Source organism: Myotis lucifugus, unplaced genomic scaffold, assembly GCF_000147115.1.
Source record: "Myotis lucifugus unplaced genomic scaffold, Myoluc2.0 scaffold_2, whole genome shotgun sequence".
Classification (NCBI taxonomy): domain Eukaryota; kingdom Metazoa; phylum Chordata; class Mammalia; order Chiroptera; family Vespertilionidae; genus Myotis; species Myotis lucifugus.
In genome coordinates, this window is record NW_005871050.1 from 9386477 (window position 1) to 9408848 (window position 22372).

Sequence of the window (22372 nt, forward strand, 5' to 3'; positions counted from 1 at the left end):
ATATACTGTCCAGTAGACTAGGATTTATTTTAAGGCTCCCAAATATGGCCCCAAGGTTCTTTATAAAATGTTGCTTTGTTCTCCAACTTCAATGGGGCAGAGCAATTAAAGACCATGTCAAATGAAAAGACAAGAAAGGAAAATAGTAGCAGATAGAGCAAGGTGTTGAGAAGGATCAGAACCCAGGTGACTCTTGTTCTGTTTTAAATCATTTTTTATTTTCAATTACAGTTGACATACATCATTATATTAGTTTCAGGTGTATATCCCCGTGACCAGACATTACATAACTTAATAAGTGATCACCCCCAAAAATCCTGCACTGGCCCAGTTCCACGCCTAGTTATTGGAATATTATTGGTTATAGTCCCTATGCTGTACTTTACATCTCATGACTATTCTGCAACTACCAATTTGTACTTCTTAATCCCTTCCAGGTGATTTGTTGAACAAAGTCTACAGATCATGAATTTTAGGCAGATTTGCAAATAAGGTAGCACATGCTCTGTAAATAGCAGCTGTTGCCACAAGCCAAAGGGCAATATTTACATGAATCCTGTCTCAAGGTCTATGGATCAAGCTTTGACCTTTCCAGCCAAATTTAGAGACTTGGTAGCACTTTCAGCCATGTCATCTTGAAAAGAAAGGATCACATCATACACACATGGAAAATTGCCAATGTACAAATATATTCTACCCCCCAAAATTAATTTCTAAATTTTCGTTTTGGAACTTGGAACACATGTTCGCACAGAAAAGGTTTTATAAAAGGAAGTGACTTTCCTAGATTTCCTCATAAGAGTACATTTAGCCCACGATGTAACTGAAATACTGTGCATTGCCCCTGAGAAATACAATGGAATGAAGTACCCTTGCAAGCAGCAACACATCAACACACAACAAATATTTCTTGAGCTTTTCCCTTTGAAGCCCCAGGCAATGAAAAGGGAATTCAATCCTCCCATAGCTGCTGTTTGCTGAAAAAGAAATTCTCCACTGTCCTTGTCTGGAAGGGTCCTTCTCAAGTCAGGTGGATGCATGCATTTCAGCATCCCTCTTTTTCAGTGCTTCTTGAACTTTCTCATCAAAGAACCCTTAATGACTGAGAAGATTGAATAGGTAGTGGGGAAAGGGCAGAATGTCTAACTGGAAGTCTCTCAAGCTTTTGTTTGGAGAAACTTCAAACTGTGCAGTGCATTCCTTAACACATCTGCACACTTTAATAGAAAAAAAAGTGTTTAAAACAATCAGTTAAGAGAGTAGATCCCGTCCCACTTTTTGACTAAAGTTGATGCTCCAGAAATATGAACCATTTTTATACTGATACTCACTGTACCTGTTGGACAGTATGCTTGTGTACTGCAGGATGAAAAACAAGGGCATCAGGGGGAAGATGTGAGGTAAATGAGTTCTTTTTTTTTTTCTCAATCCTTCCACCCCCTCTCTCCACCCCCACTAGAGCTGTCTGCCTGCTCTCTAAGGACAAGGAAAACAGTGTGGTAATTGCCAGGGATGGAGGGGGGCGGGGGAGATAGAATAGGGTATGGGAGGAGGGTTTAATGGTAATGGGGGAAAAATGAAAAAAAATTAAAAAAATAAAGTAAATGAGAACACAATGAAAGTAAAATCAGAGCAAAGCTAGCTAGCGCCACCAGCCTCTCCTTTCCCCTCTCAGTGACACATTCCTTCAATAACCAGTGTCTTGCTCATAGCCTTTTCTCTGCAAAACCAGTCCCAGGACAGGATCTCACTCACAGTAAGGTGTAAATGACCAATAATAGCTAAAATGTCACACTTTTTTTTAAAATATTAAGAGTCACAACTTTAAACCAAAAAGGAATTTAAGGTATTATCTCCAGGAAAAAGGGATATATTTGAGGGGGGCCAGCAAATTGTGTGCCTTTCTGCTTTTTGCAGAATTCACACTTGATTTCAAATATACCAAGGAGTGTTGAGGGAAATTAATCATCATTTCTTTACACTTTGGAAAGTATTTGCTTCATTTTGGAAATTATAGGTTTTGTGACTGTTTGCTATGTTTTGCTCTCTTTTGTCTCTGAAATTTAAAAACTAGGAGGCAAATCTCCCCGTTATTGATAAAAATAAAGGGCAAGGAGAAATAGAAACGGCAATATTTAATAATTGATATTTGCACACTGTTGCACCCTTTGCAAAATGCTTTTATATTTGTGATCATGTATATTTTTGGCACTGAATTATTACTAAATAATTACGAGTATACAAATAGAACACCCGTCAATAAATCACAGTAATTCAATCTAATTGTTAACTTTAGGCACTTACCATGAGTTGCCCAGGTTCTGTGGGGACCTTGACCTTGCCCCCAGGATTTTTGCAGTTCAGTCGTTATGGCAAAAGAAAGGCATATTGGCCATTTGAGAGGTATGAGTTGAAAATAGAACACATATGCGTAAAACCCAAGAGTTATTTTTGCCTTGGAAGTGAATGTTTGCCGCTACAATGGAGATTCAAGGAGTGCTTTTCCTTGTGCAGAATGTACTGAGGTGGGAATAAGCACCACCGATCCCCTCTTGGACCTGGGAAAGGGCAGTCCGGGGGGAGGAGGAGGGAGGGAGGAGATTCTGGGTTTTACAAATGGTGAGAAAGACCTTCGCCAGTACAGTTATAAACAGAGGAAAAGTTCTTTGTGCAGGAAGGGGAAAGCACCTCGATGTACAAAGAGCAGATTTAAGGGAAAGAGGATTCCTTGTGCACACATCTGCGAGGGGAGCTCAGGCTGACTGTTGGGGGCTTCTGGGAATGGAGGTTTGAAGGGGTCTGGGGGTTGTGGGTTCCCGCCTCCACCCCAGTCCGTGTCCCGTACTCAGGCAACAGTTGGTCGTGCGGGGCCAGCTCGGGCTCGGAGTGGGGAGGGGGAGTCTCGCGATCGTTGAGGGGGGGTGGGGAAAAAGGGGAGGGTGATGGGGGGGGAGGCCATGACGTAGGGTGGGTGGACGGAAGTGGGGCAGGCTTGAGGGTTATTTAAAGAAGGGGGGCCGAGCGCAGGGGTTGGAAGCGGAGTGATTCCCCACCCCTGCTCCATCTAGCTCTTTCCAGTGCAGCCTGTGCCGCCGCCCAGGAGCCCTCGTTGCTTCCTCGCCTCTGCCTCTCTGCTTTTCCCGCTCCAACGCCATGGAGCAGGACACCGCCGCAGTGGCAGCCGCCGTGGCAGCCTCGGATGCGACCTCCACAGTCGTGGTCCTAGAGGACGAGCAGGGGCCGTCCACCTTTAAGGAGGAGGGAGCGGCCGCCGCGGCCGCCGAAGCCACCGTGGCCACGGAGCAGAGCGAGAAGAAGGAGGTAAATCGGAAGGGGGTGTGTGTGTGTGAGGGGGGGGTGGTGGGGGGTGGAGAGAGATTACGTGCCGGCCACTCGGAGGGCCCCAGACCCCGATCTTTTTGCGCCGACAGGTAGCCACGAGCTCGGGGGGATGGGGGTCGCAGGCGCGGAGTGGGGTGGGGGCGGCGGCACAGTCTATAGCATTCGCTCCCCTCCCCCTTCCCTTCTCGCCGCCTGGAGGGCGGGGGCGGGGCTGGGGCGCGGGCGCTGCGCGGGGTGCAGGGCGCCGTTATCCCAGGGCTCGGGGACTCGGGAGCCCCTTGGCAGCCCCCAGCCCCCTTCGCATTCCCGGAACTGGGGTAACGCGCGGGGTGGGGGATGGGGCCGTGCAGGAACCAGCCTCCGCCTCTCCCTCTCCTCTCGCTCTCTCTCCCCCTCTTCCCGTCGGCCTCTGCCTGGGAAATCTGGGCCCTTCAATCCCACACTCGCGCTAAAGGGGTTTTGCTGGGGCTTATTTTTTCAAATTTGAATTTCAAGGTGCCAGTGGTTGGGAGGCAGAGGACGATCGGGGAGACTTTTACTGCCCTGATTGGCAATGTCGGCCTTTTGGGTGGCAGGGGAGAAAACCACATCCCTTGTTCGGTGGGTCCCCGCCTGCTGAGGTGGGGGGTGTCACCCTGAGAAAAGGAGGTCTCTGAGTCGGACCCCCTCCCGCCCCAGTTCAAACCCCAAACTGAGGAATCCTGGACGCTGGGCTTAGGAAAATTTCCAACGTGTGCACCCTCACCCTCTCCTGCCCCGCCCCCAACGGTTTAGTGTTTCACTCCAGGGCCACCCAAATGGTCCCCCAATCCGGCCCCAAGCCTTTCGGGTTTCTTCCTCCCTCTCCTAGTAGGCGCTGCTGGCTCCTGGACACAGGCAGGTTAAAAAAAAATTTTTTTTTAAACCCAGTTTCGCCAGGATGAGCTGCTGCTAATATGCACGAGGGGACTGCTCAGACACGTATTAAAGCCAAATCCAGAAAATATGTGTTATCTCCATAAGGCGTATTTCATGTGGATCGAGACTTGCAAATAAAACTATGGAAGGAATTGCAAAATTGAGATAGAAATAGGATGGGGCATAAGGATTTTTGATGTATAACAACATTGTAGAATAGATAATTTATGGGTGGATTTTTCCCCCGTTTATGAATAGACATCACAATTTAAAAAACGGTGGGTAATTAAAATTATGGTTAAGAGATCTCAAGTGGCTTTGTCTGAAACATATCAGACTACGACCAAATGAAAAGCTTTTGAGGGAAATTTACATCTTTTGCTATGAATTAGAATAATTTTAAATTCAGCAGTTTCTTAAGTGACATACTTTACTGTTACAAGGTTGACTAAACAGAAAGACAATTGTGCTAAATGAAAACAGTAGAAAACATGCATTTTAAGGATCCATGTGATACTTGGATCAGTAAGACAATATTGATGATTAAAGCTGGGCTAAGGTACCAGTGGCCGTATAAAGCGGATGTTGGGAAATTCAGAAACCCATCTAATGTGTTTTTTTATTCCCCAGACTGGGCAGATGTAACTGCTAAACTGCCTTTTGTATGACTGTAAAGGTTGTTGAATTTCCATGTTGTATACATTTTTTTGAATTGTGAAAAGAATGAGAATCAATGAAAATTGCCTGTATAATAAACACTGAGTTGATATATATTCAAGAGCTCTGTAGCCTCATCAGAAAGTGCCTTAATAATGGAACCTTATTTGTCCACTCAGCATAGGGAAGTGAGATGCTGCATGGCAGGAACTTTCTGGGTATCTGAAGTTTACTACTTTACTCATTACATCGTTTTATTTTTATTTTAAAATGTCCTTGACATGTAAATAGTACCAAAACATCTACTTAAGTGTTTTTCTCATTTGTACCATTTCTTCAAATAAACTAATTTGGTACCTCCCCCCCCAAAAAAAAACCCTAAATATATTACACATTACCTTGACTCCTTAAATGGTGTACTAACAGTGCAAATTAACCTTTTCCTCATGTTCATCAATTATTGTACTCTATACAAAGGCATTTAAGATCTAAGAGGTTGTTTCCCTCAATTAAGTAACCACCTCCCAGACACTTTCAGTATTGTGTTGATTTTTCAATAATTTCTCAGCCTCCTCCCTCAATTGTCAGGCTGTTAGCTATCACTTTTTAAATACTTCATCTACTTTCGTTAGAATTTTTTATGATAATGGATGTAGATGCAAAAGATTGAAAGTAACTGTAAAATACAAAAATACAATTGTTACAGCAGGGAGAGGGAAAGAGTGACACCTGAACACCAAGGAAAAGGGACATTACTGTGGTGGAAGTCACATTTTAGTCCTGGGCTCCTGCCATCCCTTCTTACTGTTGACAGTGTGCCTTCTTCTAGGGGTCTTTCTGATGCCATTTGCTGCTGTTTTTATTCTCTGTACTATGGGAAGCCAGATTATTAAGCTTGCTAAGAATTGTGTATCAAATAAAAGAAAATAGGCTCTGAATGAGAGCATTTTCGTGATGCATAAAGTAGATGAGATTTAGTGGATTGACTTGTGACATTTAGCTACAGAGAGGTATTTTTGCTTATCTTCTGGTTCTTCAACTTTTTGAAGATAGGTATTTTTGCTTACCTTCTGGTTTTTAAACATTTTTTGATGTAAGTGATAGTTGGATAACTTCACTGTTAGATAGTCTGTAAACTGGAGCTGGTATTTTTGGTAATAAAAACATCAGGAAAAAGGTCATGATCTTTTAAGACAAGGCATCTTGATGACCTTAAGCTGCATTCTCCTGGCATCTCAATTACCAGATGATAAAATCCATAAGGAATTTATTAGAATAGCACAGTCACTTTTTATCTTTTCTTGTATGAGAAGCATATTTTTGAAAACACACGTATACAAATAAGAAGGGGTAGAGGGTAGGCTTAGAATTTCTTGTGGAAGATAGTGCCAATTAAGTAATTGCCACAGCTTTTAATAGCACTGTTCAAGATTAGGAATTGTAATTAGCATATAATTAAAATTTTATGGCATTTTACTGCAAGGTAAGCACAAAAAAGTAATGAGTAAAATGTTTTTCTAATATTAAAGCCTTAATTTTTTATAAATCCCACATTATTAGATATATATTTGTATATATGAGGTAAAGTAATTTTCACTGTTTTGAAATTTGAAAATGACTTCATATAGCTTTTCAAGGAATAATAAAAGTGTGGGGTTTGTTACCCAATTTCCCTTTAATTGTCGCTTTGAAAATACAAAAGGACTTATAGTATATGTGACATTTTAAAAGTGTGTGGTTGAGGGGATTTTAGCAGTTTTCTGTTCTTATCTATCCAGGATTACATTCAAAACACCTCATACTAGTATAGATTATATATATGATCCTGTAAATCAAGATGGCTGTTATTTGGATTAAGAATAACTTAACAATATCAGATCAGTGCTCCAAAGTAGAACCATGACCAGGATCAAATCTCCTGATTTTAGTTTGGATTTCCACAGAATAGAAATTTTAGTAAATCTTGGAAGATATGTACAATAAATATTGGAGCCATGTTTTTCTTATGTTTAAGGTTACATTCTGTTTTTGATTTATGATCTCAGTTTTCAGGAAAAGGTTGACAAAAAACCATGATAAAATGAACATAATTTCTTTCGTTTTCACAAACAGATTTGTATTTTAATTTGTGCAGTCTGTGTTAAAATTGAAATACTCTCAGATTTGGTACCAATGGGTAGATTTATGTTTTTACTATTTTATTTCTTGATTTCTTGCAGGGAAGAACTTGTATTCTATATATTGATTTATATTTACAAGTACAAGTTTGTCTTTACAAAGCATAGAATGCATGAGATAAGCCCCCAGATAATTTCAGTATTTTTAAATGAAATTAAAGCTGATTTTCTTTTTTAGTTTTCACTAAATTACAATGTTTTAAATACCAAAGGTTAATAGTTAATAGCCCTGAAAAACTGCTTCTACAAGTAATATAAATAGTTAAAATAGTTTTCTTCCCATTTGGAGAAAACATAAGCCAAAAGTTTTAAACTGTACTAATTAATTATTTTAAATATAAATGATCAATTATATTACATTAAAAAGTTTAAATATTCTAATTAGAATATGGAAACAATAAGACATAGTGTCTTTTCAGGAACAGAAACCACATTTTTTTTTCTTCTGAAACTCTGGCTTGTTTCCAATACTAACATAAAGTGTTAGTATTAATATTTACTTTCCTTGAATTCTTTGGTTTGTGGTTGATAATATAAGTATATTCTAGATTTATTATTTTATTATTTTAAGTATATTCTAGATTTTAAATCTTCTATTCAATGATTAAATTTTCTTATGCTTTAAATGAAAAAATAGGCGAAATGGTTCAATGTTTCTTCTTTTGTTTTTTTTTAATATGTTTTTATTGATTTTTAGAGAGAGAGGGATAGGGAAAGAGAGGGAAAGGAAGAGAGGGAGAGAGAAAGAGTGGGAAAGAGGGAGAAAGAGAGAGGAAGAAAGAAACCTTGATTGGCTGCCTCCTGCATGCCCCCTACTGGGGATAGAGCGGAAACCAGGGCTTGTGCCCAGCAACCTCTCCCTGCAAGGGTTGGTGGTCAACCAACAGAACCACAGGGGGCCAGGGCTCTCCTTTTGTTTTTTATTTTATTTAATATTGTTGCTGTGGCTTTCACAATTCTTTGGATTTTTTTATTTGACTTCAGGTGGATTAATCATAAGCCCTGCCTCATGACATGCTGTTGTCATTGGTCCATGCATGGCTCTTATTTATTTATTTATTTATTTATTTATTTATTTATTTAGTATTTAAGTAATTTTTGCTTTCTTCACATGAGAATGTTGATCACTTTTAAGGCCTTGCTTTGCAATTTGATGATTTATTTTCTTTGAAATTCTAGAAAAGCGTTTCTCCATTTCAACTCAAAATTGCTGCTAAAGTTTCTAAATCTGAAAAGGAAATGGACCCAGAATATGAAGAGAAAATGGTAAATATTCTTGGGTAGGATAGTGAATACTGTAGTTGATTTTTATAGAGGAGAAGTGAAAGATTAAAAAAATACATGTGTATGTATAATGAGTACAGAATCATAGATTTTAGAATTGGATTTTTTGTTGAATAAATGAATTTCCACATTTTCAGATGAGGAAATGAAAGAGCAGAGAAACTATGGAATAGTTGGGACTAGAAGCCACATCTCTTCATTTTTGTTCAGTGCTCTTTACCCCATAATAAGGTGTTTTGTGCTGGAAGTACTTTATTCACTAAGTGAAAATACCTGTGTCAATATCAATATGGCTGAAAGAAAGCAGGTCACAAAGCCAGACATATTTTTTGCTCCCTCTCTCCATTGCTTTGGATTTATGAATGCTACACATTATGAAACATGTAATATGGTAATATGTCTTCTGAAGGGAAGGATATTTCCCAGTGCGTGAAAATATTACATGTTTAAGCAATATAATCTTAATTTATGCTCACCTACTGCTTTGTTTTACATTTAATTATTTAATTTTTAGTCACTAAAATCCATATTTTAGGTTTAATTTAACTATAAATTTTTATGCTTGGGATTTTTTAAAACCAGTGAATTTGGTAGACTCAAAGAGAAATTAACAGGTAGTTGGAACTGAGTTTTTTTTGTTGAGGGGTTGTTTTTGCAGTGATATTTTAAAAATAAATAGATGTGGAATACGTTTTTTGGTGCTTCATAGTGATTTTATAAAAGTCCATTCCTTAATGTTTAAGGCCATAGCTAACATAAACAGTTAATGTTTTAACAACTCAAAAAACAACATTCCAGTGAGGATAACATAAAATGAAAAGGTTTTGGCCTCCTTCCAGCTACCGGTCTGAATATATTTGTCTAATTCTTGTATTTATGTTAATGATCTCTTGTAGGTTTCTGGTGTTATTAATTATGCATCCTTGATTAGCAATCAAGTATTCTCTACCCTGTGAATAAAAAAATTATAATTTTTTCTTTATCTGGAATGAAACATATCCATCTTTTGGTCTTTTAAGAATTTTTACTGAAAAAAGTTTTATTGCATTTACATGGTACAAGTTCTATGACCTTTTACAATGTATTGGGAAATTATATATCAATTTTCGGTAATAAATATACTATTTCATGTGTGTGTGTGTGAGTGTGTATGTATGTATGTATGTATGTACTTTCCTACAAATCCTGCTTACATTGGGGGGAGGGAAACTTTATATACTGTTAGCATAAAACCAGATCATTGTAATTGAAGAGAAAAATGTTTATTGCATTATTATACCATACCATTGAAAATGTTTTGAGACAAAGTGACACTGGATTCTAAGATTACAGTTATTTCTAGAAGCAGCTTGAAAATTCTTAAGATATATATATATAATATATAATGTTTATTATATATATATATTATATATATATATAATATATAATTCTTAAGATATATATATATAATATATATATATATATATATATAATGTTTAATTTATATTTTCATATCTGGGATACATGATATATTATGAAAATTTTGTTAACTGTTCGAGAAAAGAAAATCATTATGATTTGGTAAGAGGATTTGCTTTCTGACCACAACTCTTTAAGCAGGGTACTTCTTATTGGGGGTATTTACTAAGTCTGGCAGATCATTTGGCTTCTATTCAAAATATTTGAAAGTACCATTATCAGATTTGGCTACCTACTAGTTGTGGGAGCTTGAACCAAGTTATTTACTCTCTCTGTACCTCAGTTTTACCATCTATAACAGGGGAAAATACTAGTACCTATCTCATAGGTTTATTAAGAGAATTAAATGGGTTAGTATGTTTAAAGCTTAGAGCAGTACAAATTAAGTACAGTATAAGTGTTTATTAAATAAATTTGAATGAATAAAAAAGAAAATCATTACTTGTTATTTTGTTTTGTGAACTAGAAAGCAGACCGAGCGAAGAGATTTGAATTTTTACTGAAGCAGACAGAACTTTTTGCACATTTCATTCAACCTTCAGCACAGAAATCTCCAACATCTCCTCTAAACATGAAATTGGGACGCCCTCGAATAAAGAAAGAGGACAAGCAGAGCTTAATTTCTGCTGGAGAGTATGTTGACATCTCTCTCTACTTTCTTCTCTTTCTCTTCCTCCTGTTCCCCCTTCTCCCTCTCCTCATACAATCCTTTCCTCTTCACATATTCAGTATAATCTTATGTTAAAAAATAAGGTTATTGTTAGTACAGATATGTTTCATAGGCAATAATATTTTTTTCTCACTAGCAGTTAATCAGTAAAAATCTAGGCTGGTTCTACCCACTTCTGAGCAAGATCCTAGGTAACGCATTGCTTTTTTTTTTCATAAAGGATATTAGCAATGTATACTGACTTAATTGACATCTTAGCACTTGGCTTGAATATGAAGGTGTTTCTTTTTCATCCCAGCTACCGCCACAGGCGCACAGAGCAAGAGGAGGATGAAGAGCTACTCTCAGAGAGTCGGAAGACATCTAACGTGTGTGTTAGGTTTGAGGTGTCACCTTCATGTGAGTACTTCATCATTTTTTTTTCTAATTTGGTTTTAGAAAAATTGTACTTGATTGTATTAATGAAAGTATGAGATATCCTTTTTTTTTCAGATGTGAAAGGAGGACTACTGAGAGATTATCAGATTCGAGGACTGAACTGGTTGATTTCTTTGTATGAAAATGGAATCAATGGTATTTTGGCCGATGAAATGGTAAGGAGTTGGTAGCCAAAAATGCATTCTCAGTTATCAATAATTTTTTTGTAAATTTGAAATAACTGAGCTGATTTTATTTAGTTATTATAGCATGAAAGGGATTTGTAAAGTCAAGAATGGTTTCTATAAGTAACCTTTAGAACATATATGTCACTGGCCATAAAATTGTTTTTTTAAAAGTATGTTTTTATTGATTTTAGAGAGACAGAGGAGGGAGAGGGAGAGAGAAACATCCATGAAAGAGAACCATCGATTGGCTGCCTCCTGCATGCCCTCTACTGGGGATCGAGCCCACAACCTGGGCATATGCCCTGACCAGGAATGGAACTGGGGGACCTCTAGGTCCATGTGAGGACACTCAACCAAGTGAGCCACACAGGCCAGGGCTAGCCACAGAATTCTTATTGAGAGTTGCTCAAATGGTATTAAAAAAAAAAACAAAACAAAAACACACAACAAAAAAATCCTCCTTGTACTTTTGTTTTTGTTTGCACTTTGGCTTCCAGGAAGCTCAGAGCCAAAATGAATGCCAGAATGGAGCATCTGTGTTAGCCTTTAACGGTCTGCTTATTGTGTGTCCTTTGTGCCTTATCCTATTCTTTACCTTTTAGTCTTATTTTCCTTGATCCCTCCTTATTTCTATTTCACTATTAATTTCCGTTCCATGTTTTCATCACAGGCCACCTGAAACGAGTTTTCATTGTAGGCTATCTGAATTCATTTGGGGAATGAGGCAGGGTGTATAAGCCAAACACTAAATGAATGAATAAATAAACCAAACAATAAACAAATGAATGCATGCATGAATGAATATAAATGCCTCCATGTGTGAGCAACCAGAAAGTGAATAGATGGAATAAAGAACAAAATAATAAAGAGCAATGTTGAGTCTTGACAGTCCGAGTGCCAGGTGGGGGTCAGGAAGTAAGCCACGAAATGACATATAAATAAAATTATCAAAGATAAAAAGTAAGGCTATTTAAGGTGCTAATTTAGCTGTTCAGGGGAGTATCTAAAGGCCTAGATTGGTATTTTAAGACCAAAGGAATAAGATGGGATTTAAGAGAGGACAAGGAGAGTTCTAGATCTATATGACCCAGTGAGACTCACTTACCTAACTACTCTGAAGAGTCTTCATATTGAACTTATACTGACACTAGATATGATTTAATTACTAAAAGGGAAATATACTTTAAGGAATATAGAAAAATTGGGGGGAAAACAAGAAAAATATTAAAAGTAAGTCACAATTCTGCTACCCAGCAATAACCACATTGAACATTTGGGCATATTTCTTTTCAGTTTTTTTCCCCCTTCAGGTGTATTTATTTTGCATAGTTAAGATCACAGTGTAGCCGAAACCGGTTTGGCTCAGTGGATAGAGCGTCGGCCTGCGGACTGAAAGGTCCCAGGTTCGATTCCGGTCAAGGGCATGTACCTGGGTTGCGGGCACATCCCCAGTGGGAGGTGTGCAGGAGGCAGCTGGTCAATGTTTCTCTCTCATTGATGTTTCTAACTCTCTATCTCTCTCCCTTCCTCTCTGTAAAAAATCAATAAAAATATATTAAAAAAAAAAAAGATCACAGTGTATATATAATTGGGTATTTTTATTTTTTTCACATTCATATGTATTTTCAACATACTTTAAACATTTTTTATAAAAATAATTGTTAGCCCTAGCCCGTCTGGCTTAGTGGATAGAGCGTTAGCCTGCGGACTGAAGGGTCCTGGGTCCGATTCCGGTCAAGGGCACATACTCAGGTTGTGGGCTTGATCCCAGGTTGTGGGCTTGATGCCCAGTAGGGAGTATGCACAAGGCAGCCGATCAGTGATTCTCTCTCATCATTGATGTTTCTTATCTCTCTCTCCCTCTCCCTCTCTGTAATCAATAAAAATATATTAAAAAAATAAAAATAATAAAAATAATTGTTAGTTACTGCATAATAATCCTAGGGAAGTGCTAACCATCATTTTATTCATTTCCTCCCTTATTGCTGGTCATTTGGATCAGTTGATGTAGTGTGCATATGCGTGTACATGTGCATTATATAATAATGCTATTATGAGAGCCCTTGTAATTTATTCTGTACCTCAAATTATTTTCATAGGTTTTCTAGAAGTGGAGTTATTTGGTTAAAGAGTATAAACATTTTAAGCTTTTGATATGTAGCATAGAAAACTGAAGCAGACAGAACTTTTAATTTAGGTTTATAAAAGAAAATATATATAGTACTTTGCATAGAGATAAAGCCAGAAGTTTTTTTTTTTATTTATTTTATTATTTATTTATTTATTTATTTATTTATTTATTTATTTATGCCAGAAGTTGTTTTAAAAGGCCATACAGCATAGGACATTGTTCCCTTTCCCATGGTTAAGTGGTGTGTTCTTGGTGGTAAATATATTATTTTTAAAAGTCCACTGGACTGGATAATCTCTAATATCCTTATGGCTTAAGAGTTCTGTTATGTTCTGTTCTTTTATGGTTCCTTAGGTCTTCAAGGGTGTGAGGTACTTCTACAGAGCCATATGCCCCTTGACATGCATAGTCTGAATATTTCATGCCTGTGTTGTAGTGTTGGGGACAATGGGTAAGAAAGACTGGTATCTAAGCAGGCTGGTAAAATAAATGTGTCTTTGTGAAATACTCAAAATTCTTAATTTTGAAACTGGTAGAAAAAATTATATAGTAGATTGTTTGCTTTTTAGGAGTAAAAGTCTCCTAAATAGAGAGTTGCTTTGTTGAGCAACTTTCTAATTGCAAGTTCTTGGTTTCTTTTTGTGCTCACAGTAACTATTGAATTGGTATGGTTATTCACTTTTAAAAAAGCAAGGGTTTTAAACTTTTCCCTATGTGAGATAGTTGACAAGTATCTTTTGTAATGTTGTTATTAACAGAATGTTTCATTAAATAAAAAATGTTCATGGATTTTTTTTTCTTATGATGATAATGCAGGGTCTTGGTAAGACTTTACAAACGATTGCTTTGCTTGGTTACCTGAAACATTACCGAAACATTCCTGGACCTCACATGGTTTTAGTTCCAAAGTCTACTTTACACAACTGGATGAATGAATTTAAACGATGGGTCCCATCTCTTCGTGTTATTTGTTTCGTCGGAGACAAGGATGCGAGAGTAAGTGAGAAACAGGTTTAAAAAGGCAATCAAGACTAACATTATTTCTGAGGTTAAGTTGCATACTATTGCCATAAAGACATTTAAGTTTACTACTACTACAACTAAATAACACTTAATTTGTGCTTACTCGGGCTCTGTTTCAGTGCTTTTTAATATATATATTTCATTCTCACAACACTCTTATGTGGTTAGATGTATTACTTAATAACAGACAATCCATTATTTTGCTTATCTTCATTTATGGTTTTTCTGTTAATCCTCATCAGAGGATTTTTTCCATTAATTTTTAGGGAGAGTGTAAGGGAGGGTGAAAGACAGAAACATCAATATGAGAGACACATTGATTGATTGCCTCCTACATATGCCTCAACCCGGGGCCAGGGGTCTAGCCTTTGACCAGAATTGAACCTGAGACCCTTCAGTCCAAGGGCCAACGCTCTACCCATGAGCAAAACTGACTAAAGCTGCATTTACTTTTAAGTAGCTCATTAACTTAAGCATGTTTGAGTTGTACTTTTAAGAGACTTTTTATTTAAAGACGTTATTTTATTGACAGTGTATCTCATCGGTAACTCTTTGTGGTATTTTGACACCAGAAATGTGTAAATTTGCATGACATAAGGTTTTATATTTAAGATTTTGACTTTTGACTTTGGTATACATGCATGCACATGCACACACACACACATATGAATGGAACCTTTTCAGTTTGTACTGAGAGCCTTGTGTTTTGTGTTTATGCATAGACACAGCTTTCAGTTTTGGTCATTGAATAGAAAAATATATGCATGCATTCTTAGATACGAAACTCTGAGCTCTTGTTTAAATTAGCCTTTTGTCAATCTAATAGGCTACAATTATTTTGGGAGTGTAGAATTATTTAAAAAAAATAAATTGTGCAAAAATACAAAAATTAATAACCAGCTTAGAAAGCATATTATTAAACTTTGTCTTTATTTTTCCTCCAGAGAGCATAGTTTAGAGTATAAAGAGTTATTCTGTTTAACATATGTTAGATAGGTTATCAAAATATATACTCAAAAGAATGGTAGCATAATGAATTATGTAATTTTATTTTTGTCATTTTGCTTGAAGAAAAATGACTTAAATTTATTGAAATTTAACATAAATAATTTTAAATATTGAACTCATACATTTAGAATTATAGGCTTGATTTTGCTCTGTGCCTAATATTTCCCAGTAGCAGATTAGTCACTTAGAACTCTTTCTAATCACTACTGTTATTTAATGCAGTGATTTTCAACCTTTCTCATCTCATGGCACACATAAACTAATTACTAAAATTATGCAGCACATAAAACTAAGTATAATTTTGATTCATTCACACCAGATGGCTACTGTTGTGTTGGCTGTTGATTATTAATTTTTGTCTTTCTGCATAATTCATTATTTTTAATTTGACAGTCTAAGGGAAAACAGATTAGTTTTCCCTGACTAAATAGTCAGGTAGTGGATGTTTTAAACATTCTTGGGGCACACCAGTTGAAAATTGCTGATTTAATATTATATTACTACTTATAAAACTTTGTATTTCTAAAGTATTGATTTCTTTTTCCTGCAATGATATCTTGATGAAGATCACAAGCAAAATAGTAATATCTAGAGCAGTGGTTCTCAACCTTCCTAATGCTGCGACCCTTTAATACAGTTCCTCATGTTGTGGTGACCCCCAACCATAAAATTATTTTCGTTGCTACTTCATAACTGTAATGTTGCTACTGTTATGAATCATAATGTAAATATCTGATATGCAGGTTGTATTTTCATTGTTACAAATTGAACATAATTAAAGCATAGTGATTAATCACAAAAACAATATGTAATTATATATGTGTTTTCTGATGGTCTTAGACGACCCCTGTGAAAGGGTCATTCGACCCCCAAAGGGGTCGCGACCCACAGGTTGAGAACCGCTGATTTAGAGGCTTGTGTTTTTATGATATCTCAGTGAAAATGTATGTCATTGATTTTCAACTATATTATATAGAATCCAACAGTTTCATGAAGTATCTCTGAAGTATTTAATAACTTTTAAAGAAAGAGTAGATGCATTTAATTTGTGACTGCCCTATCTCTACCCCATGGGAAGTTTGCATTCTTCTGGTAGCTTCAACATTTTCTTAATTTTGAAAACCAATCTTCAAAATGGTGTTTTTCAAATTGCCACTCAAAGGTCGGGAAGTAATCTTAGTGGGTGGTGACGACAATTTCATAAAACATTGAGATAGAATAGAATAGAAAATAGTAGAGTGTTTTATACATAGTAAGGATATGTATTGCTTTTTTCTATATACACACACTTGAACATGTATGTATATACTGGATTGCAACCTGAAATGTAATTTTACTGGGGGCCATGGTCAAAAGAGTTTGAAAACCAGTAATTATTAATTATATAAATAATGTGTCTTATTCAACACTTAGACATTGATATTGGTATGTATAGAGAAAATCCACATCATTATGTATTGACAGATTTGAACCTTGGTACCACATGGGAAAGCTATATTGGGCCTTTCTGGTTTCCTGGCCTTTTGTAAACATTATATGACGTCAATATTTTAGTAATAAAAATTTGATGTAGGCCACAATAGGTGTTTAATTGAGTTGCAAGTGTAACAGAAAGAGGAGGGGAGGGTCTGTGGTTGGGCCTTCAGGAACTCAAAGTCCTATAACAGTGATGGCGAACCTTTTGAGCTCGGTGTGTCAAAATTTTGAAAAACCCTAACTTAACTCTGGTGCCATGTCACATATAGAAATATTCATTTTTTTTGATATTTGCAACCATAGTAAAAAAAAAGATTTATATTTTTGATATTTATTTGATATATTTAAATACCATTTAACAAAGAAAAATCAACCAAAAATATGTATAAAATGAACAAAAACAGAAAAACAATGTACATTTAGGAAAAAATAATAATAAAAAACAATGATAATCAAATGGTAGGAAAACTAGAACTTGCTAAGGATGTGGTATTCAGAAAGCAGTTACTTTGCCCATGTCCTTTTGGACCCTTTGTGATATGAAGAGAAAGCCTAGTAATTTAATAATCTTTTGGTGATATATTCTGTACTTGTTTAAGGGAAGCCATTGCTTCTCTTTTATTGATGAATATAATTAGCATGGAATCCCAATAATTGACACTGAGGTATCTTTGTGCCTCAGTTTTCCTATCTTTAAAATGGATGAGTCCAAATGATTCCCAGGGTCTCTTAGAATTTTAAATCTTCTCTTGATGCTTTAATTCTGTGTTAATCTTGTCAGCATACTCTAATATAAGGAATATTATTTTGCATTAGGCTGCTTTTATTCGTGATGAAATGATGCCAGGAGAGTGGGATGTTTGTGTTACTTCTTATGAGATGGTGATCAAAGAAAAATCTGTATTTAAAAAGTTTCATTGGCGATACCTAGTCATTGATGAGGCTCACAGAATAAAGAATGAAAAATCTAAGGTAAGCCAGTTCTCAATATTTTTATTAAAGATTTCTTTTACTATTATGTTTGTTTACTTCTCTATATTCAAAATAAAAAACTGAAGGTTGTGATTTTATTCATGGAATATGAATGAAAATCAGTATTTTAAACGATTTTAGAGTTTAAATTATTGAATACAAAACACATGAAAAATTGAGCACAGTTTTTAATGTAATGAAAATTGGGTGTTCATTTGCTATATCTGTTGCAGCCTAACTCTGTTCTGATAATTTTGATATTTTGTTAATATTTGGTGTGCAAATGTCATGTGTGTTGATTTATTTTTATTGAGAAGCTATCTTACTAGTATGTATATTCATCTTTATTAGAAAAGTCATTTCTTGGAATTATCTGACTTGTGTGAATTAGAGTGTGGTGTTAACATAAAAAATATTATATTTCTTGCCATTCAAGTCCACCAGCAGTAGGAAAAGCATCAGTTATTATGATGAACCTCTCTTTGGATCACTGGACTACTTTGAGAGAAACCGGGACAGAAGTGGAGCAAAACCACTAGGTGGATCATACTCCTTTCAAATTGGAACTAACACTAGATAAAAGGATGCATGTTAGGGAATAATTGTTTATTTGAGAGTATTCTAAAGATGTGTCTTTTTATTGATAAGATTACTGTTCTTTTATACTTTTTGTGCTTTCATTTGTGTGGCCATATATTTTGAAAGTCAATGTAAGGTAACAGGGAAATTGGGCTCAACTCTGCTGCTTAAAAGTTGCAACCAAGTCAAGTTAGAACTTGGCTAGGCATGTAGATGACATAATTGACAGGGTGAGGAAGATATTGTGTAAAGTGACTGGCTTGAATTCCACAGAGTTCTAACTGTTTCTGTGATCCCAAAATGGAGACAATAATTTTTTTGAAGTGGGGGAAGGGTCTCAGGTATGACTGTAATCTGCATTCTTGTAAGTGTAGAAATGCATAGAATATTTTATTCAGTTTTGCTTTACTGAGGCAATGTTACCTGAACTAGGATGTTTTCCATAGAAAATTCCTTTTTAAGATTTATTTTTTTATTATTATTTTAAAAATATATTTTTAGTGATTTCAGAGAGGAAGGGAGAGGGAGAGAGAGATAGAAACATCAGTGATGAGAGAGAATCATTGATTGGCTGCCCCCCTGCAGGCCCCCTACTGGGATTGAGCCCACAACCCGGGCATGTGCCCTTGACCAGAATCGAACCCGGGACCCTTCAGTCCCCAGGCCGATGCTCTATCTACTGAGCCAAAACAGATAGGGCTAAGTTTTATTGTATTCAAAAACTGTATTGGTTGGATAAAGGACTGAATGTTGAGTATTCTAATAAATAAAACAATGTTAACATAACTATTATTTCTCTAGCTTTCAGAGATTGTTCGTGAATTCAAGTCAACTAACCGCTTGCTCCTAACTGGAACACCTTTGCAGAATAACCTGCATGAACTCTGGGCCTTACTCAACTTTTTATTGCCTGATGCCTTTAATTCTGCAGAGGTAAGTTTAAGTCATATGTTTCAAATATATTTTTCTTATGTTCGCAGGCATATGTTTTTAAAGCATAGATTGAAATTTATGATTCTTTTTTTCTTTATAATTCTTTATCTGTGTGTTTCGGTTTTCTCAGAAAAGAGCTCGTAAGTACAAATTTTTCAAATGGGGATATTTAGAGAAATAGTTTTTTTTTTCTTTGAGATTATCCTGGCTGTTAAACTTTGCCTATATCACATTGTTGCCACAACTTATGATTTGAGATAGGCTGAGTTCAGAGTAGTGCATTCACAGTTTTCTTTTAATCGAATTGGGAAGGCTTTCTACGGAGTGATTTGGCAGGTGGAGTCTTTAAAATGATCTTTGCTTATTGTAGGCGTTAACATTTGGTGATTACTAAGGAGCTCATAATATGCGATTAGAAAATGCATTTTGTAAATGTATGATTTATATTGCTTTTATCATTAACACAAGGTTATGAATAGAATGATTTAAGGACTTTTGAGCTTGATTTTCCTCATTACTGATATTAATTGATAACAAAAAGTACCAAGTTTAGCTATGTATTGGTTTGTATACCTTATTTTGCTTTTGTTTGGTTTTTATTGTTGGATTTTCATTTTCATTATCATTATATGTCTTCGATTCTATATTCATACTCCTACTGGATAAAATGCTGTTTTGGTATGGGAAGCCTTATAACATTGTTTTAAGGACAAACTGCTGTTTGAGTTCCTGTATAATGGAGTTCAAATTTTGTTAGCTGCTCCAGCTTTTTTCTATTTTCAGATGTAAATAATATTGGCCATCACAGTTTACATATTTTGAAAGTGCTTTAAATATATATTTAAAGAGAGGAAGGGAGAGAAAGAGAGAGATAGAAATATCAGTGATGAGAGACAATCATTGATCCGCTGCCTCCTGCACACCCCATACTGGGGATGGAGCCTGCAACCCAGGCATGTGTCCTTGACAGGAATCGAATCTGGTACCCTCCAGTCCGCAGGCTGATGCTCTATCTATTCACTGAGCCAATCCACCTAGGGCTGATAGTGCTTTTAAAATGAATTATTGCTATATCAATTGTATAAGAATTTATAGAATATTGAGTTTGCATTTAAAAAAAAAACCCAAACCTGTGCACTTATTGCAGAATTTTCTTCCCTCCACAGGACTTTGATTCTTGGTTTGACACTAAAAATTGTCTTGGTGATCAAAAACTTGTGGAAAGACTTCACGCAGTGAGTAATAGCAGATAAGAAAATTTAGTAATTAAAGAGAGATTAGCAAGCCAAGAAACAAACTGCTATAGAATCTGTTTGGACTGTGGGTTTGCCTCTTGACTCAGTCTCACCACTTCTTCCTCTCAACCTTCCTGACAGCCTCTTTGGGAAACAAACTTTACTGTTTCCTCAGCCTCTCTATGGAATAGTTTTTTTGCTTCTGCTCTCCCCAATGGATAATGTGGTCCTCTCCAGTAGAGACTGTTCACTCTACACGCTCCACAGGTCCTCAAGAGCACATCAGTATTCTAGTTCGCCAATGCCAGTTCTAAGCCACTGCTTCTCCACTTATGTACAGAATTCTTCCTTTGAGGCTCATGTTGCTACCCATTTTCTTCTCATCATCTGCTCATCACCAGGTGACTCCCTCATATTTATTGAACACCAATTTTACGTTCTTTGATAACTTCTCATATCCTTCTAATACTTTCACTCATGTAACTCCTTTTCTACTTATTTTGTTACCTTACAGAGACCTCCAGTCCTGGACTCCTGCTTTTTCTCTCCATCCATCAGCCTATTTCTGTGGTTACTTTTTTTCTGTACCCAGCGATGAGCCCGTTTGGACCACTCTTTTGTGGATACTCCCAAACTCCCTTGCTCTCTTGATCTTTCATTTGTGACCTGAAAGCCCTAAACTGGAATAATGTAACTGTGTGTCTGTCTTGGGGTGTAAATTCTGCTTCTACCACTTATTAGCAGAGTGACCCACTCTGTACTGGGGCTGCTTGATACCGATAAGAAGATTATACAACTGTACAGCCTGGAACCACGATTTCATGTTCCCTAACGTAAGCTGGAATTTGAGGAGGCTAGTGATTCTTCACCATGGCCTTGTACAGCATTTATCTTTCCCATTTTCTATAACAGTCATTTCACACCTCCCCTAACCTCCCCAAGACTTTTATCCCAGGTATTCCGTGCCCCCCTCCTTTCGCAGCAAGTAACAATATTCCTTTCTCAAAGAGAAAATAGAAGTTATTAGGGTAGGAACTCCTTCAAGGATATCCATCTTCCAAGGGTATCTGATGTGTGTTACCTTCTGTCTGAGTGGAACAGATGTTGTTTCTCTGGGCAGTGCCTAATTCTTCCTATGTGAACCATGGATCTCATTTCTTCCTGTTTCCTATGGAATTTTCCCCATCATGTATCCTTTTTTACTGACTGAATTTTCTACCTCTCCCTCCATATTGGCTTGTTTCCCTTAACATTCTCAGGTTATCTCCTTTATTAAATCCAAATCTACACCATGCTAACCACTCTCACACACACAAAACAATACGCCCTCAACATTGTGTCCCTCTCAGTGATTAGGTTTTTCCCCCCACTCTTGATAGCTAAGCTTCTTGAAAGAGTTGTTTATCCTCTCCATCCCTGCTACCTAATGTCTTATTCACTCTTTTAAAATTAAGTTACAGAACTTTTATTAAAACGTTTCTTTTTAAAAAATATATCTTTATTGATTTCAGAGAGGAAGGGAGAGGGGAAGAGAGATAGAAACATCAATGATGAGAGCCATCAATTGGCTGCCTCCTGCACGTCCCCCACTGGGGATCAAGCCCACAACCCAGGCATGTGCCCTTGACTGGAATTGAACCTGGGACCCTTCAGTCTGCAGGCTGATGCTCTATTCATTGAGCCAAACCAGCCAGGGCTCCTATTCACTCTTGATTTTAGAGAAGAAAGGAGAGGGAGAGATAGAAACATCAATGATGAGAGAGAATCATTGAATCTCTTCCTCCTGCACGCCCCCTACTGGGGATCGAGCCAGCAATCTGGGCATGTGCCCTTGACTGGAATCAAACCTGGGACCCTTTTGTCCTCAGGCCTACGCTCTATCCACTCAGCCAAATAGGCTAGGGCTTCACTCTTATTTTTATGTA

At 36.8% G+C, this 22372-nt stretch overlaps 1 protein-coding gene across 1 annotated transcript in view; it reads left to right on the forward strand.

Moving 5' to 3' along the window:
* Positions 1 to 3014: 3014 nt before the first annotated feature.
* The window catches only part of SMARCA1 (SWI/SNF related, matrix associated, actin dependent regulator of chromatin, subfamily a, member 1), an 81974-nt gene continuing 62616 nt past the window's right edge, over positions 3015 to 22372 (forward strand). The window contains 9 exon segments of the mRNA XM_006082129.3: positions 3015 to 3321; positions 8253 to 8339; positions 10282 to 10448; positions 10784 to 10884; positions 10978 to 11078; positions 14038 to 14217; positions 17545 to 17700; positions 19081 to 19212; positions 20379 to 20447. Coding sequence (XP_006082191.1) covers positions 3154 to 3321; positions 8253 to 8339; positions 10282 to 10448; positions 10784 to 10884; positions 10978 to 11078; positions 14038 to 14217; positions 17545 to 17700; positions 19081 to 19212; positions 20379 to 20447 — 1161 coding nt within the window. The 5' untranslated portion in view covers positions 3015 to 3153.